General features: G+C 38.1%; 1 protein-coding gene across 2 annotated transcripts; it reads right to left on the bottom strand.

Moving 5' to 3' along the window:
- Window positions 1–8395: 8395 nt before the first annotated feature.
- Window positions 8396–21343, bottom strand: LOC139126500 (guanylate-binding protein 6-like). 2 transcript variants are annotated; one of them, XR_011550604.1, is made up of 15 exons: window positions 21026–21343; window positions 19419–19689; window positions 18169–18210; window positions 16830–17110; window positions 16070–16277; window positions 15335–15506; window positions 14830–15103; window positions 13917–14209; window positions 12172–12450; window positions 11916–12040; window positions 11457–11516; window positions 10460–10676; window positions 9716–9766; window positions 9427–9462; window positions 8396–9217 (listed from the first exon to the last, which is right to left on the bottom strand). XR_011550604.1 is itself a non-coding variant. In XM_070692554.1 (7 exons), exons 1-7 carry the CDS (start codon window positions 16846–16848, stop codon window positions 11942–11944), a joined length of 1344 nt encoding a protein of 447 aa, XP_070548655.1. In that variant the 5' UTR covers window positions 16849–16985; the 3' UTR covers window positions 11915–11941. The 2 variants fall into 2 exon arrangements, 1 of the variants encoding a protein (XP_070548655.1); XM_070692554.1 differs by lacking the exons at window positions 8396–9217; window positions 9427–9462; window positions 9716–9766; ... (3 more) ...; window positions 19419–19689; window positions 21026–21343 and having other exon boundaries at window positions 11915–12040; window positions 16830–16985.
- Between the last annotated feature and the right edge of the window lie 1578 nt (window positions 21344–22921).

Below are 22921 nucleotides of genomic sequence, written 5' to 3'. Positions count from 1 at the left end.
TACAGTTTTCATAAAAGGGAACAATAGTAAGTAATGTGTCTTCCCCCAACTACCACAATCACAACCGTGATTACAAATGTCTTGTTGTCATTACATTTACCACGACTGCTCTGTTAGTACATTTTGCCCTCCCTGGGTTTATTTTATTTTATTTTTTTGCTGAATCACTTACTGAAGGCTGCCATTGTATTCCAGCTCCACACAAAGATACCAACGGTATAGGCATAGAGCTCAGCCAAGGATGTATGTAATGTTACATTTTAAGTCCACGTCGAATGAATAACTGGTGCGCTGAAGTGATCGCTTTTAAGAAATGTACATTTTTATGCAGAAGTCTTCAAAAGCATTTTACAATGAAGTGATATCATCGTCATTATCATTGTCACAAGGTCCGGTAACAAGCTCATTTAATTTGATAGAAGTGTTGGAATTGCGTATAAAGACTCCGTCATCGCACATAACAGCTGTCATTGTGTACCGCCCTCCGCCAAATAAGACAAACGGTCTCACTGTCCATAATTTCGTTGAGAATTTTACGAATTTTTTGTCCTCTGACCTTGACAAAAATTCGCCATTAATCATCGTTGGTGATTTTAACTTCCATGTCGACGATCACAATTGCACAAATGCCGGGAAGTACCGTGATCAGCTTAACTCTTTCTCCCTGCGTCAATGGATCTCCGGTCCCACTCATCGTGCTGGTCATACTATTGACCACATAATCACACGCGATGATGATACTACCATTACCGACGTCTGAGTTGTATCTATCTATGCCATATCTGATCACTATCCTTTGCTATTTACTCTAAACCATCGCCATTGCTCTGCGAAAAAAAAACCGACAGCGTATAATATCAAGAAACGTGAAATGTTTTTCTGCTGATTCATTCGCCCGTGATCTCTCATCATCAATTCAGCTTCAGCCAAACACCAAGGTATCGAGAAAATGGGACACAATGAATCGTGTATTACGTGACATATTTGATAACCATGCCCTACGTGTGTGTGATTTGTTCAAAATAGACAACCTGCACCATGGATCACCAAGTCTGTTACGAATGCAAGATCAGAAAGAATGAAAGCTGAACGGATTTGGAGAAAATCTAAACTAGAAGTACATCGACAGATTTACAGAGAGTTGCGGACTCACTTTGTTCGCCTCGTTGAAAATGCCAAACGTGATTATTATTCAGACTTGATTGACAGTAGCAAAGGCAACCAGAAACAGTTGTTTAATATCGTTGAACGGTTAATCGGCCAACCTCGGAGATCTGTTCATCTTCCGAAGCCTAATAACCCGTCAGAAATCGCCAATCGCTCTGCAGATTTCTTTTTATTCGCTCTGCAGATTTCTTTTTTTTTCTTTTTCCATCGTGTGAAGTCTCTAGTCTTGAGCCAGTCATCCGACGATCTTCACCATCAACGCTCGTCTCCGATTTGCGATTTGAAACCCGAGTGTCGCTTCGAAACTTTAATGCCAACAACCACAGAGGAAGTCTTGCATTCCATTCGGTCATCTTCTTCGTCCACATGTTGCCTAGATCCAATCCCTACTAAGATCCTGAAGCAGCAAGAAATCCTACAGGTGTTACTACCGTACATAAATGAGCTCTCCAATGACTCTGTCGCGCTGATAGTCAGGGGTATTACGAGTTGAGGTGCCAGTATGGATCGTAATGCTTTCAGTAACTGAAGCTGACACACCAAGATGTAGATTGTAACACAACCTTGTACTTTATCGCAAGATGGCGACCGTAACGTTCACCGTCCAAGGTCTGATCTCAAGTCTCTAGTCTAAGCTCTCTACAAAGTTAAATACATCTTCAAACTAACATAATTACAAAAGTTATCACGTGGTAATTTTCCCGCCAGTCTTTGATTGTTTCTTAAGATTAAATAAGATCACACCATGGAATATCCCGTTCTCGATTGTTCTCATTGAAATCTTAACCAATAATTAGTTAAACTATCACACTATCTCTTATCTGCTTCTCGTACGATCTGAGTCAATGACCTTCACACGCCTTGGCCACGTGAGGGACGCTTCGAGATAAAATCTCTACAGGGAGGGGCGTTACACACTCTTTACGTGATGGTATTGTACCCACTGATTTTAAACACGCTGTTGTTAAACCTCTTCTCTAGAAACCATCTCTCGATCATAAGATCCTTAAAAATTATCGCCTTGTTTCTAATTTACCATTCCTATCAAAGGTATTAGAACGCAAAGTTGCTACTAGACTGACCAATCATATTGCTAGTCATTCCCTGAGTGATCCGTCACAATCTGCGAACAAATTTAAAGCTGGTCACAGCACAGAGATTGCTCTCTTAAAGTGGCACTTCCACTTGGTAACATTTTTAAAACACATTTATTTAATGTCAACGGTCGATATTTGACGTGGCGACTGCGCGCGGATCGCGAGATATCGAGATAAACATGTCTTCAAAAAAGTAAAAGTTTGAATTCCGGTTGCCCACCTATATTCAGCTTCCGAACATCGAACGTTCGGCAGTTGGGCCATTGTCAACTAAGCTATGGAGTACAAATCTACGCTGACGCTGCTGTACGCCACAGCACCACTCGCGTCGGTGATCGGTCATGCCCTGTGGCAGAAAGCTGAGTCTTACTGACTTGGCGAAAAACGAAAAATAATTTTTGCCGATTCAACCAGAATTCGCAGGGGTGACTAACACAGTTACGCGCGGTTGATACAAAGCGGCCGCGGCGAACCACAACGTACTGTGTGGCAAACGACAAAATGTAGTCATCGAAGGCGGCTAATATTTAACATGTAAAAACTGATGTTTATGTGGTATTGGTTAAAATATAATACAACTGATTTAGAAGAATGAAAACGACAAAAACTAAGGACATTTTTTAAAAACACGTACCTGAGGTAAAGGCATAATGCTGTATAGAAAGTCTTCGCGGTGGGAAGTAAATTAATTGCGTCGTTCGAACTTATTATAGACTCCCTAGAATATCGTCAATCAGAACAACAACAACCTTCGGGGATTTCGGATCAAAATCAGAAACGATCGTAAAACTTCGGTACTTGAAAATACGCTCGGGAAATAATATGTTTTTATCAATATCTCGCGATCCGCGCGCAGTCGCCTCGTCAAATATCGACAGTTGGTATTAAAAACGTGTTTTAAAAATGTAACCAAGTGGGAGTGCCTCTTTAAAGGTACCTAATGACATATTGTTAGTACTTGATGCAAAACATGATGTACTTTTGGTTTTACTTGATCTTTCCGCAGCGTTCGATACCGTTAATCATGATATTTTATTAAGTTGGTTGTCAGACCTTCTTGGTGTTTCAGAAAATGTGCTTAATTGGTTCCGCTCATATCTTTCTAACCGTAGCCAGTGTGTTGAAAACGATTCCATTAAATCATGTTCCCGTCAAATTGATACCGGGATTCCACAAGGGCCAGTTCTTGGTCCAATACTATTTAATGTTACATACATCTCCCTTGGTGAAATTAGTTGCAAGTCATGGTTGCCTGTATAGTTTTTATGCAGATGCTTCATCATTATATATGTCTTTTAAGATCAATGAAGCTTCTGTTACAGCCAGCAATCTTGAACTTTGTATTTCACAAGTTATGTCTGGGGTGTCTGCAAATTTCCTTTGTCTGAATGATGATAAAACTGAATTTGTAACTTTCTCTACATCTTCCAGTAATGCTTAGGATGATGGACTACAGGAGATACAGGTCGGTGACACCTTGATTCCTGCTCAGAATCAGGCAAAAAGTCTTGGAGTTATCCTGGATTCTGGTCTTAAGATGTACCCTCATGTCAACAATATCTGCCGCTCAGCTATTTTTCACTTAAGACGCATTGCAAATATTCGCATCTTTCTAGATCAGACACGGAACAGTTGATTCACGCTTTTGTGACATCTCGCATTGATTCATGTAATTCTCTTCTCTATGGTCTTCCGAAATACTTAGTTAATCGCATTCAACGTATTCACAATATAGCTGCTAGAATTGTAACTCGCTCAAGAGTCACTGAGCACATCAACGAGATTTTGTTTCAGTTGCATTGGCTGCCTGTTTCTCAACGTATTGTTTTTAGGGACGGATCATTTGATCTTGGGAGGGGACGGTCACAATTAAATTGTGAAATTTTTTTTTACAATTATCAATTTCCAAAAAAAAATATTCAAAATGAGAAAAGCTGTGCTAATTTTTTTGAGAGGACAAGTTTTCATATTTATAACTTTTTTTTAGTTCGACGCTGTCTGAGGATACAATGTACATCCATATCACTAGCGCAAATAAGATTGTGTGCTGTAACCCTATAACATACATATGACCTAGTGAATTATATTGCTGATAGATTTCTTGGACACTGAATGTCCAACAGTACTGCCTAATACTGGAACAGAAGGAAATGAAGAAGTGGTGGAATCAGAGACTGCTTTTTGCACAACCAAAGACAGTCCATCCGTCACTCCTGGTTCTGAGACAAAACAGAAAAAGGACAATGTCGGCAATGAGTTTCCCTCCCTGTATGATGACAGTGTCCTCCGTAGGATTTTTTACAAGAGGGTGAAGATGTGGTGCGGAGCACCACAAGCGACCGCTGGCGCGGTCGCGGGGGGAGGTCAGGAGGGGGTGTCCTCCCTCCTGCCATTGGAGCTTTTGAAAAATAGAGATTAAAATGGTGTTATTTGGTGCCACTTGGGAAGTGTTTTTTTTTTCAGATTACACATCTTCCATTGAAACATGGTCTTCTTGCTCCTCAGAAGCTTCCTATAGTTTTGAAAATTGACTATTTGGGTTTCCTGGCTTCCCTTTCTACTGCGTGGCGAAATGCCTACATTCACCCCACCAAACATCATGCATACCTCATGATTTACAATTGATTTTGACAAGCTGAGAAGTTTTTAGCAAAATATATTGAAATTTGCATATTTGTGTTTTTAGGGCAATTTGTGCCCTTGTTTGATCAAAACATCTATTTCTCTGTAGCAGCATATCCAAATTGATTGGATGTGTCAACGATATAGATGTGGTGAAATTTCAATATTTGTTTTTATAGGGCAATTTATGCCATTTATGGTAAAAAAATCTGTATTCTCTGAAAGGGCTTGTCCAATTTCTTTGAAAGTTGCTACATAAGTCCCTTAAGATTTGTTAAAGTCATGCTCTTTTTTGTGGTGGAAAAATTCTTCAGATAATTGTCATTTAGCATTTGCTACACACAAACGATTAGTCATGCAGATTTATTCAGTATTTGCTATACAGACACCTTCAAAGTTCAACCCTTCTGTGTGTTTTTGTGTTGGGATTTTTGGATAGATGGCATTCAACGTAGTGTATTGTTGAATGTTAAAAATGTGTTGCTGTTGTTTTTAAGGCTGTTTTTTGAGAAAAAGAACTGAAAATGCCTTTTTATAAGCAAAATAATACATAATGACTTGATACGTTTTTTTATCATTATTGACGTGTTTCTAGTTGTTCACCCATTCTTGCATTCATCATTGCAATAAAATGCTGTTAAAAAAATGAACCTGATGTGGCCTGCATCTGTTCACCTTGATCTTAAAAGGCAAATATAACTTTCTGTCTTGACAACCATACCATAGTCACTCAAATGTGCCTGGAGGATGTACTAAAAATACAGAAAGCTGCTTCCTGTCGGTAAAATCTAAAAAAAAATCAAGATTTTAAAGACTTTTGCATATTTTTTTTACGCTTTTGTTTTCTTCTTGTATTTTTTTTTATTTTGCAAACTAGTCTGAAGATTTTTTTTCCTAACCTTCTGCTCTGAATTTTTTTTTCTGTTTTTGACCACCCCCTCCCAAGGTCTAATGGTCCATTCCTTAATATTTTTATCTTCACCTATAAATGTATCCATTCACTCGGTCCAAGTTATCTTTGTAGTATAGTTAATTTGTACGTCCCAACCCGTAATCTAAGGTCCGCTGACCAATTTAAACTGTGTCAAAGCAGGTCGCGCACAAAGAAATATGGGGACCATGCCTTCAGTATTGCCGCCCCCTTTTTATGGAACAACCTTCCGATTGAGGTTCGTCGCTCCCCAAGCCTGCCAAGTTTTAAATCAAGTCTTAAAACACTTCTTTTCAATTCTGATTTTAACTCATCCATTGTATTTATGTTTTTTGTTTTGATTTTAATTCTTGTAACCTTTTGTAAAATTGATTGTATTTTACCCATCATCTTTGATCACACTATTTGTGTGGATTTAGTCGCTTTATAAATGAATAAATTATTATTATTATTATTATTATATTATTAGAAATGACAATTGACTCGGATTATGATAAAACGTCACCTAGTCTCCCCCTTTTTCTTTTCTTTTTTCTGGTTCTTAATTAACTGTGAGAAATGTTTATGGATTCTCTAGTGAAATCTATATCTGGCAGATACAATGGAAATTGACCCAAGTAGTGCAAAATTATGATGAAAAGAGGATATAACAATGGATTCGTTGTCAGTATGCCTGTCACAATCTTTCTCTAAATAAGTGCTTTTAATTCACCCTTTTGTTGCCCCCTTTTGTTGTATTTTTGGCAAGAAAGAACCCCAAATAACGACCTAGAATATTACAAGGCTTAGTTTTGATATCAGGCAATAAATCATGAAAACTACTATATCTCGTGAAAATATGACATAAAATAAGTCTCTTGCACAGAAAAATAAAGCAACGACGGTATACGTGCCCTAGATTATTATTGAAGTTTAATTATATATATTATATGTGAATTATATTATAGATCTAGGTGACCACGTAAAATAGCTAAACATGGCAACTGAATTCATTGCGATATACAAACTCACAGTGCTTCGTTTGGCCTTCAACAGGTACATGCGGTCGGTAATGGTAACTTGTCAACAATCCAGGTTGGCCGTGGTACCGATCGCACGGTTTAAGGGGTACAACTACTATTGTTCAGTGATATGGTTCATAAGTTTTCGATTGGGAAGTGACGGTCATTCTCTGGTGTCACGATAGCTGGATCAAACCAGACTACACACACTGATAGCGGTCAAACCAAGCAAAATGCAAACACGTCATACGGTACGGTCTTGGATGGATTCCCCTCAAATGTTTCCAAATGCAAATGCACGGCAACTACTGAATGAAAGAAGACTAGCAAAAGAGCTCAAGTAAACCATTTATCCGTCACAATAGTTGAACCATAGACTGTATTATTTTGCTAGTAATGTCTATGTTATACGAAAGGCGGAGTCATAGATACGAGATTCTATGAAAATCAACCTTCGTAAGATTCTTTCGGAGATACTTGAGGATAAAAAAAACTTGCAAAGAATATACTATTTTGCAGTCGAATTGAATCATGCCTATACTTAATTAATGTCGGCGCATGCGAATTTGATATATGCATTTCGATCTGACAGCACATGTTTTGCTACGTGTACACATAAGGGGTATTCTAGTTTATGAGCGGTACGTCCCCATTATTTGCGTATACTTGTCAAAAGAAGGCTGACCTGACAGCATAGGAGATAAAGTACGTCCAACGTAACAACAGTACCATATGGTCCTATAATCAAGCAGTAGCTAATTAACCCACCTGAATCAAAGACTGGCCAAATAGTTTCATCAGAGATTATTGTAAGTTTTTCCAGTCATATTGGGCGCATTGTCGCAATCCAATGTCAAAAACGAACCGTCACAATGATCTATGTCAGTCGTGATCGGCGTTTGCTTATCATCGTTACGGTTATAAATTGCAGCCACAGTGTAAGATCGATGTTTGCTGTTTGTTGAATATTAACTAGTGCGGTCAAGTGTGTTTTTTCACTCTGACTCTGCGGGTGTAAAGATTCAGTCTATGATGACTGACCATGTTGTATTTGTCTTCTTTAATAAATCGAGGCACGTATATGACATTGCTGTGTAAAACTTGCATGACCTCTTTCTTCGTGTAAAAAACGACCGCTCATAAACCTACACACTCAATATACAGTGTTCTGTTGAGTAAAATTAAGAGAAATGATATGCGATCCAACGTTTTATTGATTGATTCGTCCATCCCCCTGCTTTACGTAGACTAACTTGTTTACACATCTTTGTCCGATTAATCAGAGCTATCTGTGTGGATCTCCAAACTGTTATAATGAATTACATAAATTCATAGCAGTGTTGATCGAATACATTATCCAGGTCATTTTTCAGATTTATTATCAGGTAAAAACCTTGGCTAGGAAAAGATAAACTTTGCAAGTAAGCGTGTTTTTTGCACTTTTAATTGACGTATATACTACAGAATACTATGGAAATAAGTCCACAATCTTTGTATTCTAACTTCATCGACAACAGCGTTAACATGTAAATCAAGGTCATCGAAGGGCATCAATAAAACGGTAAAAGTCAAAGATATTGGGAAAATTGTCTAGCGTTTTATTAACATATTTGACTACATGAATAGCTAGATCAAACATTGTTCAATCATCCCCGTCCAAGAAGACAAAAATATGTAGTATATTGCATAGTATTGGTGAAATTATTTATTTATCTTCATCATTGCACCCCATTGTTGGAAATATATTATGCCAGGTTACACACGGGTTAACATTTAACCGATCGCACATTCCCTTAGACTGTCCTAGTAGCTCTGTCCATGGCACGGTAACCATCAGTACACGATGACAGTTTATGCAATTTAAAGCCCATCATATCCGAAACAAAATCCCTGTCAATTCACGCAAAAAATGGTGAGTTTAATCGACTTCAAAGCGAGAATAGGATATGGTATACAACTGATACATTTGTGAAATACATTCTTGCCAGATACAGAGACATAATTATCAAAAATAACAGAACTCAAATAATGGCACTGCCTCTGACTGCAAATTAAAAGCTACAACAAACCACTTAGATAACAAAATAAGTCACACAAAATTGAATAAAATGATGACTACAGATAACAGCTTTCCGAAAATATATAAAGACACACTCCAAACTGTATAATACTGAACATCAAATGGCAGACTTTTGAGGTTTAAAGGCCAGTGCATATTGCATTCAGAAATATATAAAAACACACTCCAAACTATTCAATACTGACAACCAAATAGCAGACTTTTGACTGGGGTTTCAGGGACAGTACATATTGCATGTCAAAAAAGAGATGACGTAATAGTAACGTCATTCAGAGACAACAACAATGCCATGACGATTTTTTCTTCTTCCAGTCGGTTTCTGTAAAGAGAAAATAGTAATACTTTATCGAAAAAAGAATTAAAACTGGCCCCATATAGAGTACTCTCTCTCTCTCTCTCTCTCTCTCTCTCTCTCTCTCTCTCTCTCTCTCTCTCTCTCTCTCTCTCTCATATATACGTACACACCACACAACACCACACAACAGATCTATGCACGACACATACCATAACAAAATGGCATTCACCAACCTTCTCGTTTCAGCTTCTCGGATTCACGTGAATACTCTTGATTAAAGAAGTAAAAAAGTAAAGGACTTCAGTGAACTTGAACTACGATATTGTGATAATTAGAGGTGCTTATGATGCAGACTGTTTTTGTAAATGAGTAGTGCTGCTTCTTGCAATGATATATGAAAGAAATTACTGAATACGTAAAGAGTAACACTTTGAACTAATAGCCATTCTCTGGCAACCGAAAAAAAAATTCACAAATTATCTATAGCGTGAGACACTTGGCGATGACGATGTGGAATCTCACCTTCTTCTTGTTTTTTGCTGTCCTCTTCCAGTTTTATTTCTTCTTTTCTCACTGAAGTTAAAAAAAGAATAGAAAACCGTTATAAAAATATTGGTGACAGCTTGCTCGAGTTGCTGCGCTAATCTATTGCTTTATACATTACATTCCCTATGCTATAAAGCTGACAAGAGTCTGCAGAGCCGTAAGGTGTTGAAATACTAGGCACACTAACAGCGGTAACGTCGTAGCTATAAAGAATATTGATGTTCGAGGCCGTATTTATACACAAAAAATCGACAACTCGCGGTAGCAATATAGATGAATCAGTATGATGTTTAAATAGATAGTGGTCTAATGGATTTTCCCATGCTTCATCAAATCAATGATTCCATCCGATCGCTGACTGATTTGACAAACCGTCTTTGCCTAGGTAACTTGATGTGACAAATGGCGTTACTGCTCCACAAACAGCGTACAAAGGCGAACTATACATTCAAATGCATGCGTTAAGTCGACGATGTCCCATGGATGACTAAACGTAACCCCTATACTTACTTACTGATGACCTTGATTTTGAGACTGAAGCTCAGTTCGAACTTTCCTTTCGAAGCTAATAAAACCAAATCCGGACCCTATCATCTAAACGCTGGACGTCCAGAACACAAGATTGGTGTCATATACGTGACAAGCATTTTAGGTCGCTTACATTGCCAGTATCGCAAACATTACAGGTTCAAAGTTCATTGTCTCTGGTTAGATACTTACGGCGATTTTCGACCTCACAGGTGCGTTTTTCCAGTTCGTCAGTTTTGACAGTATGTTTTCTCTCCAACTGCCTATCAATTTTCTCTATCTTACCAATGAGTGTGGCGTGAGTCTTGCCAAGGGTTTGACTTTTCTGTCTCAACACTGAGCGTATGACAGTTGTATCGTTTGTACGTTGTTTCTGCTCTCCACGGACGTCTTCCAAGGCGGCGAGTAACTGAAAGATATGGCGATGCCTCTCAGTATATCATGTAAAGTGAATGATCTTAATAAGGGACGGACAACCTCATCAGTACAAAGAATGTTTCTATAAAACCGAAATGGATTTTCATTGGCAAGCAAACAAAACTATCAAAATCCTCTTTGAGAGAACGATCTCACGTGTATGTTGGGAAGCAATCATTGTAAAACAATCTTCTGGTCTGCTGTTCGTGTATGCTCATTTTGAAGCCGATGGAATGCAATTAAAATATTCGCCGTGCATGTTTTTTTCTGCATTTAGTTAGCACAGGGTACGTTTGTGGATGCTGTTTTGAAAGTTAAAGACTATTAAAGCTTTGGTTATCTGTTTCTAATCCCATCTCTAATTTTAGATTGATTAGGCGACAAAACGGTTCAATTTTTCCTTCTGGGAAAGTTTGAGCAAAACTTTCTCTTTCGCAACACATAGTACCCTAGGGACGACGAGTCAAGAGATAAATTCTCTTCGTCTTGGATTGACACCATTATAGAAATGTTTCGTGTTTATGTTGATTGTATTTTAAACTGTGTGCTTTAGTGAATCCTATTTGCATCAGCGGTATGTGTACCACTGATTCAGGATTAAGCTTAAATCCACACTGTACAGATATAGCACGTCAGTCATTGAAATTACATGGCCGTCAAGTAAAACACGAGGATCTGGTACAAAATACACTATTTTCCAAAGTCTGTAACTTGGCCAGTGTCTGGATTACGTAAATTCAAATCTTACGATCAAGATAGACCTTAAACTCACCACAGCCGTCTTCTCAATCTGATTTTGCCGTCGTCTTTTCTTTTGAGAATTTCTTTTCTCCTGTGGAAAAGTAAACGTGGAAAGAGCTTACAGAGGAAACACTATGCTGGCGCTATACAGGTTTTATGAAGCCAAGCCTTGAATAAGATTCATACATATTCCATTTAAGAGACATTGTTCCATGAAATCTGCTTTGATGACAATCGGTGCCTAGTCATATTTGTGAGCAAGACAGCGGAAAATCGGTTGTGATTTCGAAATCTCGGCATCAGGCATCCCAAGGTACTTATTTTGCTCAAGTTGGCAATTGCGGTTAAATGCTAGTACGATATTGATATATATTTACAATTTTACTGTTGTAACAATGTCATATGTTGATTTTTTCTTATATTGATTTTATTTTGTTTCGTGTTGCGGTCCGACTGATTGTAGCAGCATCCCAATAAAAAAAATTATTACCATTGCATCTGCTGCTGCCCGTGCTTTCAGTTCGCCTCTCTTATCTTCTCTGCTTCCTGCGGAGGTCTGAAGTATTTCAACTGACTTAAATACTCAATGTTATCATTGTAGAACCTCATAATTGCCTGAAAATGGACAAGAACATGCCACGTATTAATTGACAAATACAACTGACATACTGGCACATACTGATACCCGAGAAAGTAGTGAAATAACAATTTCAATCGTATCATATCAGTTCTAATATAAAACATACCTTTGCTATTTCCTGCTCATATATTTCTAGCTTTTGAGGCCGCCTAGCGCGGTCGTCGTACATTTCGTCGATTTCCTGAAGCACCTTTTCGATGTCCTTGAATGTGGCATCGTCGTCGGCACATTTCTTCACATCCAGACCCCTTAGCTTGCTCTCAACAAGTTCCCTGGCAAGTCCACGGCAAAACGCCCTCGATCTCTTGATGTTTATTTCGAGGAGTTGAGGCAGGAGACCTGTGCTGTATGCGTTGTTCATCTCATCGTAGACAGCGATTTTTTCCTGCGAACAACACAAGCAAAATAATACAAACATGGTTGGAACTAACTTGGCAGAATTGGATCTTTTAATTGTTCAAGTATATATATATAAAATAATCGCAATCATACCAATCCATAATCCAATAACACTAGGTCAAAATTTGTAAGACAATAGTTGTAAACATAGACACAAAACAGCACAAAACAGACAGTAAATAGTATATATTAACTTATATTAATTTTAGGTTCCCTATAGCTGAAAGTCGCAACATTACAAATTGCTCATAAAATCAAGTGCCTTGCAAAAAAGAAAAGCAGATGAGCTTCCATTATCATATGAAACCAACATTGGTACACTATCCAATAATAGCGAATTAGTTCCAGTGGTGTTTACAATACATAGGTCATTTGAAGTTGCCATTTTGCAAAGGAATATCGTGATACTATCTTCGTCTAACGGCTATTACTTTTAATTTAATAATTTTGTCTTTCTGTTTAATTTTGCCGAATTTGAAATTTTGTTCCAGCATACATGTACGTTTATGTCACTATAAGTTGAATATTGAAAGCAAAATCTAGTCAATATATGTACAAGTAGAAGACGAATAAACGTGTTTGTGATCATGCAGGTAGATAATTTCACCTTTTTTAGCATATTTTTTGTGATTTTACTTCCAAACTAAAACAAGCTCATGGGATTGTACTCATTGAGTGGTGTTTATACAGGTAGAATAAACCGTCAACCTTGACAACATCTGTGATTTTGAGAAAGATAAATAATAAATGTTTGCCCAAACATAAAATGGCGCCCTCATGCAAATAAAACAAAAATACAGTACGCAGTGCATATATATATATATGCATTGGAATCTTCACAGAAACAACAGAGTAGTCCAATGTAATGCATAGTGCTGAATGTTTTCCACTGGGACCCCATATGCTATGTTTTCTTGTAATATTCCCAATTTTTAAAAGTGGCTGGAAATCAAAATAACGGTTAAATTTAAATGTACTTGTCAAATTTTTCGGTGGGAAAAAGACTACATCCTTTAAATCTGTATAATTTAAAGAAAACCAGAGGAAATAGCAAGCCTTTTCCAGGTCAACAAATTTCAAGAGTTACAGCTAGAGGGACTTTAAGTACGGCAGTGACCTTGACGAACTTCGAGAGATTAACAGTATCAAAGTATCAAATCTGAGAACAGAAACAAGCGACATCCCATCATTGATTCTTCGACCCAGCGGGGTTTTTTTCTGTGCCAGCGGATTTATCATAATATATAACTTCTGCTTTGCTTTCCGGATGTGTTTATTCTGTGATAACGTAGCTATCTCTAAAACTGTCTTTCGGGTCAGGTTGCCTTGTTTATACTCCAGTTTAGTAATTCTTCTGCATAAAAATGGAAAAGACCCCTTCTGTTACTGTAAGTTGACAAGATAACGATCGACAAGATATCAGTGACATGAATTGATTTTTGTTGGACTTACCACCAACTGCTGCACATACGTTTCTGTCATTGTAGCCACCTTAATGCTCCGCGTGTTCTCCTTGAAAATACCCAAGCTACCTTGGTGAACTTTGCCGTGTTCCGTTATGATTACATCCTCGTGGCATGGACTCTCCTTGTTGACGAAATCCAACATGGCTGCCTTGTAGTGATCGAAAGCCTTACTGACAGCGTAGTGGTAGACCGTGTTCAACACATTATCCCAGACAGACAGCAAGTCTACGGGACCACTTTTGAGACTTTGTACGTAGTGCGTCAGCAGCTCAGCAAATTCTTAAAGATAGGAACATGTTAAAACGAACGCTAAATGTTTGTCAAATCCATAGTAATATACATTGGAGAAATATTTTTCAATTTTTCATGTTGTCGAAGGACATTTGCACGTCTCGAAACATAACGGCTAGATTATAGTGATACGGGATTTAAGTAGATAAACTATGACACACATTAAACAACTACAAATCTTTCAATTATCGTCGTCAAAATGAGCCATATAAATCCCTCATAACTGGCATGCAGATATCTAGAACTTGGATGGTGTTCGATTGTGGTCATGATTTTATTAAATAAATGGCAGAATTTAACTAACTAAAACTCTCTAACTCTCAAACTCTCTCCCTCTCTTTCTCTCTCTCTAACTCTCTCTCTCTCTTTCTCTCTCTCTCTCTCTCTCTCTCTCTCTCTCTCTCTCTCTCTCTCTCTCTCTCTCTCTCTCTCTCTCTCTCTCTCTCTATATATATATATATATACATATATATAGATATCTGATATATATATATATATATCTTTCGATAGATAGGCTGTCGATAGATAGGATCAATTGATAGATATAGATAGACAGACAGACAGACAGATAGATAGATACATAGATACATAGATACATATGCACTTACGTGTGCCATTCACACAGCCTGCAAAAGGCCACGCTGTTTTAGCTTTCATGGTTTTAGCTGTGGCTGCAGGGAAATCATCAACAGCTTCGACAAAATTGAGTTTCAGACTTTCTCGATAAAACCCACTGTCCATGTTGCCAAGGACATCGACGTCGGCAGATGGTAGAGGCAGTGAGTACACCTCAAAGTCCGGAAAGTAGGTCAGCATTGCTGTTCGTATCTCGTTGTTTTGTTTAGTCACCCGTTTCTTTTCATTCGGTTCCAGTTGGAATACCTGTGAAAAGGATAAGGTTACATTAAGATTCCTTTCTGAGCAATGTGACAGAATTTGTAGTACAAACATTAGCCTCAATCAGTATACGTAATATCTATCAAATCTGAAGTACATACTGTCTACCATATTCATTTAGCGAAAGTCACGCTACTACACACCAATAAATTTTAAAATGTCGTTCACTAAAATAGGCCACCATTACCAATTTAAGGAAGAAGTACATTTCCGCACCTTTCGTAGAATGTATTCTTTAACGTCAACTTCTTCATCGTCAATTTTAGGAACCAGTTGTACGTCGCGCAGTAGCCACAGGAAGTTTGGGAAGAAATGGATGAATTCTTCTTCTGTTGTTGTACCATTTTCATTTCTGATCTTCACCGCGTTTACAAGCTGAAGAACCCAGCTGGAGGGTTGGAGAGTAAAAGGTTTGTATTATCCGGAGTCTTAATTTGCACGTTAGTTAGTCGTCTTGAATGTCGGTACCGTTACTTTTTTCAAAACTGTATCATGCACTTACATTTCAAAACGACGACGATAGCAGCAAAAAAATCAGGAAAATAAAAAGACAATGCTGACGGTGGTGGTGATTATGACATTCTTCTTGAAAGGTTTTTACCAATTTTAAACTTCCCTATCGTTTCTCACACTCTGTTCCTTATTTCGCCTTTTAGACTAAATGCTTGGTGTCGCAAGCCGGTTACTTTCCGCTTTTCACTATCCACGTCATTCTTATTATGAAAGGAGGAACTGTGGCGTCTTAACACTCATCGTCTTTTACTGCAATCTATTTAAAAGGGTTTAAGATCTGAAACTAGTCTTTCAACAATTATATGAGTTACTTAACCTAATGACCTTGTGCTTCATCAACTCTATCTTATCTGAATGTTCGTATCAGAGAGAGAGAGAGAGAGAGAGAGAGAGAGAGAGAGAGAGAGAGAGGGGAAGTGAAGTAGATTATTCACGTACTTAAATTTGCACAGGTCATCAGCCCTAGGCACACCAACACTGTTATAAATCAAAACAGACGACAAGAGGACGGTCAAACAGAATATGTTGATTTCGGAGTCGCCATACGCAGCGTGTGAACCGAAACCTTCCGTGTCCAAGAGAATGACAGTGACCTCCTTCCCGTCATCGAGAGTTTTCTTGAACGGTGAAGTGCTCATCCATACACCTGTGTGAAACGAATCAAATGATACGATGGCGATTTTGTCTTTTACAGCTGAATGCAAATTTTGTACCCATCGATCTTCTATTACATTATCGTTTTTGTATACCCCGTGATGAATGAATCTGAAATGCATAACTATTGCAAGGCTTGAAATTGAAATTGCCACACTAACTGTTTCAGTCAATTCTCGTGATATGGTAGTATTTCTCTTATAAATGTACATATCTACAACGTGTCAGCATACTTAAACTTAACCTTTAGAATGATTTTGTTGGCAAAAGAAGAGAACTGTGGCTAGGATACCCTAGGCAAGAAACACGACTCCACAGACTCAATGTTTTTCGCTAGGCCATGCTAAGATCAACTGTACTTGAACAGATTTCAATAACTACATGTACATGATGGAATAAAAACACACTAGTGCATCTTCACATTATATAAAACTTATGCAAAAAATGGACAGGTCCTCAGATTCTCTCTACTTTCTTACAGAAATATTCACATCGTCTGCTGAGCTCTCTACGCCTAAACTTGTATCGCGATTTCATGGCCTACCTTTGGTCTCAGGGTCCATGCTTTTGGAAGTTCTAAAAATACAATCGATTGGTCGAGGTTCCTGCAGTTGACTGGTAATGTAGGACTTTCCAGACCGGCGGGTCCTAATACAGCGACGGGACAAATGGGACCGTCTATTCCACGCAGCAGATTCAGGGCGTCGGGACAGACCACGAGACTGTCATCGTCGTCGTCGTCGTCCATTTTGATCAGAGTCCCTCCACCGGCATCCCAGTTGTAATTAGCAGGGTAACAAAGTGGTATACACGCATGCTTTTTTTCTATGTACAGTCAACATGTCATTAGATTTGCATTACATAATATTTTTTGAACTATATATATATATATATATATATATATATATATATATATATATATATAATATATGTGTGTGTGTATATACATATATATATATATATATATATATATATATATATATATATATATATATATATATATTATATATATATATATATATATATATATATATATAATGATATTGTGATTTGAAGCGGAATGATACTGCAATTAATCTGACTGTGTTGGGATAACACGTGCCATTAGCTGGTGATTTCATTTGATTTTTTCCACCTAAAAACACGTGGTGAGACTCACTTTTTTGGGATCGTTTTTATTTCAATTTCGATGAAGCCATGCACGTCATCTTTAAGACAGTAATTCTCATCCTCTTTAATCCGTTTTACCACTGAGAAAATACTGAAGTTATAAAATTTTATATGCATCATAATGTGAATATATCCAAGTCCAAGCACGGTTTACACATTTTGATGAAAAAATGCATTTTCTTTAGGGAATACCTTGAGGAAAGGTCTACACAGAGATTGCATTAGGACAGACATCTGGGTAAACAAAATTAAATGCAATGTATGCAGATGGACGCCATTCATTTTTATGAGACGCACAGATAAACAGTGAGTGAATGAATGTAGTCACTCAGACGTTTGTGATAGACAGAAGTGTAACTTCAATTTAGATCTCATCAACTCCATAATTAATTGGACACCTCAATCACAACACTCAAAAGACCCATCTTTTTATCTACTAAGTTGTTTGCTGCACAGAAAGTGTTTAAAACGTGACATATAGGCAACTGACAAGCTTAGATGATCTTCCTGGTAAAACGACAAGAGAACAGTTGCGTATGGAATTCAACAAATAGGACCTGAATGGACACTTCACATTAAAGGAGAAGTAATTAAAATTAAATCATTTTTATAGAGTTGGGATGAGGAACGTACTTCAAATAATTCTACACATTTTGTTTTAAAGTGAGGGGAGCCTAGCGCCTCGGTGACCGTATTACGCCATGTTTGCTTACCAGCTGTGTCGTCATGACCATTCTCTGTTGGTCGCCATGTCCCTGCCAATAACATAAAAATGTACAGTCACCATTCAGTTGTGCATTTATGGTTCATTGTGCTCACCCTACTGCCGTTCTACAGTGGAATGTACATGTACGTCAAAATGTATTTGCTATACTGATGAGGAAGACTGCAATATCTAATCCAATGTCTTATCATTCACCCCGCGCTGTATTTTGGCACCGTGTGTTTCCTCAGCGATAACTTAAATTGCACGTAGAGAAACAACTTCTGATTTTACATCGAATTCCTGATATTTCCACAGGGTCGCCCACGTGTCCGTCCCCAGGGGTGGGTAGGTGTTTTGTTGTATTGCTAATAAAGGTTTATTCCACCAACCTTTGGTGTTTTGGTCTTAACTTAGCACTGCCCTTGACAATCTTCCGTAAACGTATTATCAGCATGCTGCATCTATTATCTTAGGTGTTTGAGTACCCAATTCACCAAAGTAAGCAAGGATAAATTACTAATCTGTGGACGCTGTCACCAGATTATCATCGGATTAACTTTCTCAAAGTCAACAACGAACGCACCAGCAAGGTATATACCTTGCTGGTGCGTTTGTTTTTGACTTAGTCAAATTTAATCCGATGATAATCTGGTGACAGCGTCCATAGATTAGTAATTTATCCTTGCTTGCTTTTGCGAATTAGGCAATCAAACGCATCAGATAATAGACACAACACGGTGACAAAACTTCGATTAAGATTGTCAAAGGACAAATACGAAAACAGAAATCGTTACAAAACCAGTGCTAACATAAGACAAAGACACAAAAGCTGCAAAGAAAGGTCGGTGGTATAAATCTTTATTGGCAATATATATCATAGTCAAACGTATGAAAATAACATAAACCATAGCAAGAAGAACCTTGTCCTGAGACCAAGCACCCCTACCCCTGGGGACGGACTTTTGTGCAGTTCCCTATGATATTTCACAGCAGCGAATATGCGCCGAACGTTGTCTGTCAATAAAATTGCAACCCATTCTAATGAAAAAACTTTGACTATTAGATAACACATGTCTTTAATACAATGACGTTCACTGAACAAACTGATATTACTTATTACAGTTGAAACTATATGATGGCAAAACAGCCATGACTTAATTGAAGAACACTGCTCTATATGACACATGTCAAACATGTCACATGAACATTTGCACTCCAAAAGGTGTACAAGCTCACCAGGAATAGAAAATAACCAACCTCTTCCTTGGTAGACATCCATGACGCTCCGTTCGTCCAGTGGTAGCAGTCCAAGGACACTCATCTTTTTCTCAAGTAGTTTGTAAGTATCGGCTCCATGTTTTTCCATCAACTCCTCGATAACTGCCGTGACCTTACCAGGTAAACCTGTGTTCCTGTCGGCCAGCAGTTCATCAATCCAGTCTTTCTCAAATTCACAGAGCACACATAAATGTTCCACATCTTTCGTGTCAAGTTGTTCCAAGGCTGCCAAGATATCGTTGTCGGCCATCTTAAATAATTTGAAATTACGGGGAAAAAGAAACGTCAGTGTAACAGAATTCACTGTTGTTGAATTGAAGCATTTGTCAATACCTGCTCTGTGAATTTTTGTAACTTTTCAATAGCTTCTCATAAGTGCGCTCTTTTCGCGTGACAGTTTTGTGCCTGTGTGCGTATCCGGTCAGCTAGTACGTGACCTTACATGCCCTCGTCATTTACTTAAAATCGTTAGTTCTTGTTCAGGGAATGATGTCACGGAAACCAACTGGTTGAAATTAAGTCTAAAATTTAACGACCAAAACAAAATTAACAATGTCACGACTGAATCGATTACAATACACATGAATGCGTCGCTGTTTATGAGATATTTAAATACTATTATTCCACTGTACAACAACCAATTGACTGCGGAATCCAGCGACAAATATAAAACAAAGCTTATGTCTAGAGAATTATTAACTTTTTCAGCATACCACCAGACAAATCTGCTCGAAATGTTTGTGTGTTCCCATATCGGTGGGCCACTACCGTTGATTTCTACAACGAAATCACAATAATGTTCAAGTTGTCCTTGAAAACAACGTAAAGCTAGTTCCTCGATTAGCGTGCAAAGTCCACTAGCTAGATTACTCAAACAATTCCTTGATTTTGGTACCATGGCGACACAAAATTCAGTATGAATTTATGCGGATTCTGAAACAAGAGAGATGGCACTTAGAGCCCATTGATGCTTGTGACCTTAGCGTAAATCAGGAAGCATTGCGCTTAATTATGTAGACACAAGCTATTATAAATAAAGTGCCGATCTGCTCGGCCATGTTTGATTGTGTGATCAAAATATCAACACATGTCAGTGAGCGATACCTTCTATTCGCGTTCATCATAGTGTATGGCGTATATCAAATACAGCTTCTGTTAGAGTCTAACAGCACAACGAACAGCGCCAATTGATTAAAAGAGTTGAATGTTGTCTGACATCGAGGTTAGTGTCTTTGATCTGTTACAATGATACGCAATACCCGGAAATTGTGGAACTTAACAAACAACTGCAGAGTGACACATTAAAATAGTTGTCGTAGCCGACACAGTATATTGCTTAAAGATACACCCTCATTGCAGACAATGGTGCAGTAAATGCCTGTGTATCTAGTAGAAAACAGTCGCAATGCAAGCAACACTTCAGTAATACCAATTGATTGACTGTTGATTGTGTTTTACACTGTGTCCATATGCATACCCAAGGATGTGAAAATGTACCCCGACATACCAGAATAACGTCAATTTTGGTTACACATAGTATGTATCATAAACATTATAAAATATGAACATGGAAGCACGCTACTCACCATAACGTAGTCCTATAGCACTATGTATGAATTAACACAGGCCGTTATGAACGTCCCACTGTAACGAGGTTGGTTACAACGTACACTGTGGCTGTGGTGACCTTTACCTGCTATTGAGCGGTTGCATTAATATGCAAATACTGCTCTGGTTTAGCTTCCACCTGTTATGAACAAACTTGCCTGTGACCCCTGCCGCTGGGAGGATGGTTTGAAGCGACACGCCGGCCAACGGTAAAGCTCGACATGAAGTATTTGCAATTTGAATGGGGAAATGTCATATCCTGTTTGGTCTCACGGAAAGGTCGTGATAAAAACTGACCCTACTGTGAGGTCATACATCATACATAGTCATGTGACTTTCAGCTACTACTATGGGACGAACGCAGTGACATTTAATACACGTAACAAGGCCGACACAAAACAGAATAAGACCTAATGATACTTTATAAAAATATATGGATAATTTTGATGGCCTAATGGCTTTGAATATCGTTGTGTTAAATATTCCCACGAAAAATGACACTTGTAGACGACAAGACATTTAATGACATCACCATATGATGTTACAAGGTTCGTCAACGCTGTAGTTGCATGATATCGATTTCAACTATGACGTATAGTATTTTCATTTGACTGTGACAGTCCTTTGTGCCTTTTCTTTTCTGTTATTGGTATGGTCTCTCGCTAATACGGGGAGGGAGGTTCCGTAAACGTAGTGCCGAAGTCGCGTGCTGGGAATGCCGCAGGCGTGGCCTCGAAGTTTGTCTATCTTCGGAACTCGCAGTTTAATATGCCTGCATTGGTATAATGTGCACAATAGATGTAATATAAACTTGTAGGAATTATGGAAAGTAAAGTAGCAGAGTTTAAGAAGCTGAATTTTGAAGTTGGAATTTTTTAAACCTCAATATAACATTTCAGTGGGACAAGTAAAAGCTGCTCGCAGGTAACGTTGTCCTTCCTAAGCGATCTGAAAAAGTTCTCCCCTTCTTTCCAATGTTCCCACTCTGCATTGCAAATTTAAACATCACTTTCCTCTTGCTGCCAGATTGTTACCCTCATTCCCTTTTGAAAACTGGAAAATAATCACAAATTTTACTCAATGCCCGCCCAATATACATTAAATTATTTGCTCAAAGAGTGGTAAGGGAAAATTAGAGCGCCCGCTGAATAACGAATATCGCCCCACTGTAACTAGTACAAGTTAACCTATATTTGTTTCCTAAAAGAGTTGTCGGTTTCCCCCACGTCACAATAAATTAATATTATGCCATAGCCATTCTTGTACCAGAGCTTGTCTTGTCGCATAACCCAAATCTACATAGATCACAACTGACAAGATGAATAGGATGCCGCTATCGATAATTCTTGACAACGTGACAGAAGACTTTCACATCTGGTCTGACCTAGTTAAATGCTCATAGTTTGTAAGAGACGTTTATTGATGTAAAAAGTTTTACGGACATTATACAAGCATTGAAGGGTTTCGATCGTTTTTCCATAGTAAGTGTCCCTAAAAGTTAGTTATTTTGTATCTGTTGTTTCTACGGAAAACCTCTATGTACATTGACTTGTGCCAACCTTGTATTTTTATCTCACTGAAAAGAATCTCGATATTTGTAATGATGAATGCAGGTAACGACTCTACAGTGGTGACCCTGCTCTTGGTTTTCTTCGGTAGTTAAAAACTGTCGAAGTGAATTTGAAATTCAAAAAGTGATGGTTTTAAAACAGGAAGATCACTTACCAACGTCTGAGAGGCGACAGCAAGAGAATACCGCGGAAGTATACTCTATATCTGATTTTAATCAGATCGGTATATAAACGAGAATTACTTGCAGCGGCGAAAAATATCATCGCCTGTATGCAATTGTAATACAAAAATGGGGTCTTGAT

This window comes from Ptychodera flava (genome assembly GCF_041260155.1).
Source record: "Ptychodera flava strain L36383 chromosome 3 unlocalized genomic scaffold, AS_Pfla_20210202 Scaffold_27__1_contigs__length_13241970_pilon, whole genome shotgun sequence".
NCBI classification, from domain to species: Eukaryota; Metazoa; Hemichordata; class Enteropneusta; family Ptychoderidae; genus Ptychodera; species Ptychodera flava.
Note: the sequence above shows the minus strand (reverse complement) of the source record. Positions and strands in the feature narration are given on the sequence as shown.

Coding starts and splice junctions, on each gene's coding strand:
- LOC139126500 (XM_070692554.1), bottom strand. Junction 14,210..14,829: donor AGGCTGTGTGAATGGCACAC/GTAAGTGCATAT, acceptor CCTATCTTTAAG/AATTTGCTGAGCTGCTGACG. Junction 12,451..13,916: donor CGTATGTGCAGCAGTTGGTG/GTAAGTCCAACA, acceptor TGTTGTTCGCAG/GAAAAAATCGCTGTCTACGA.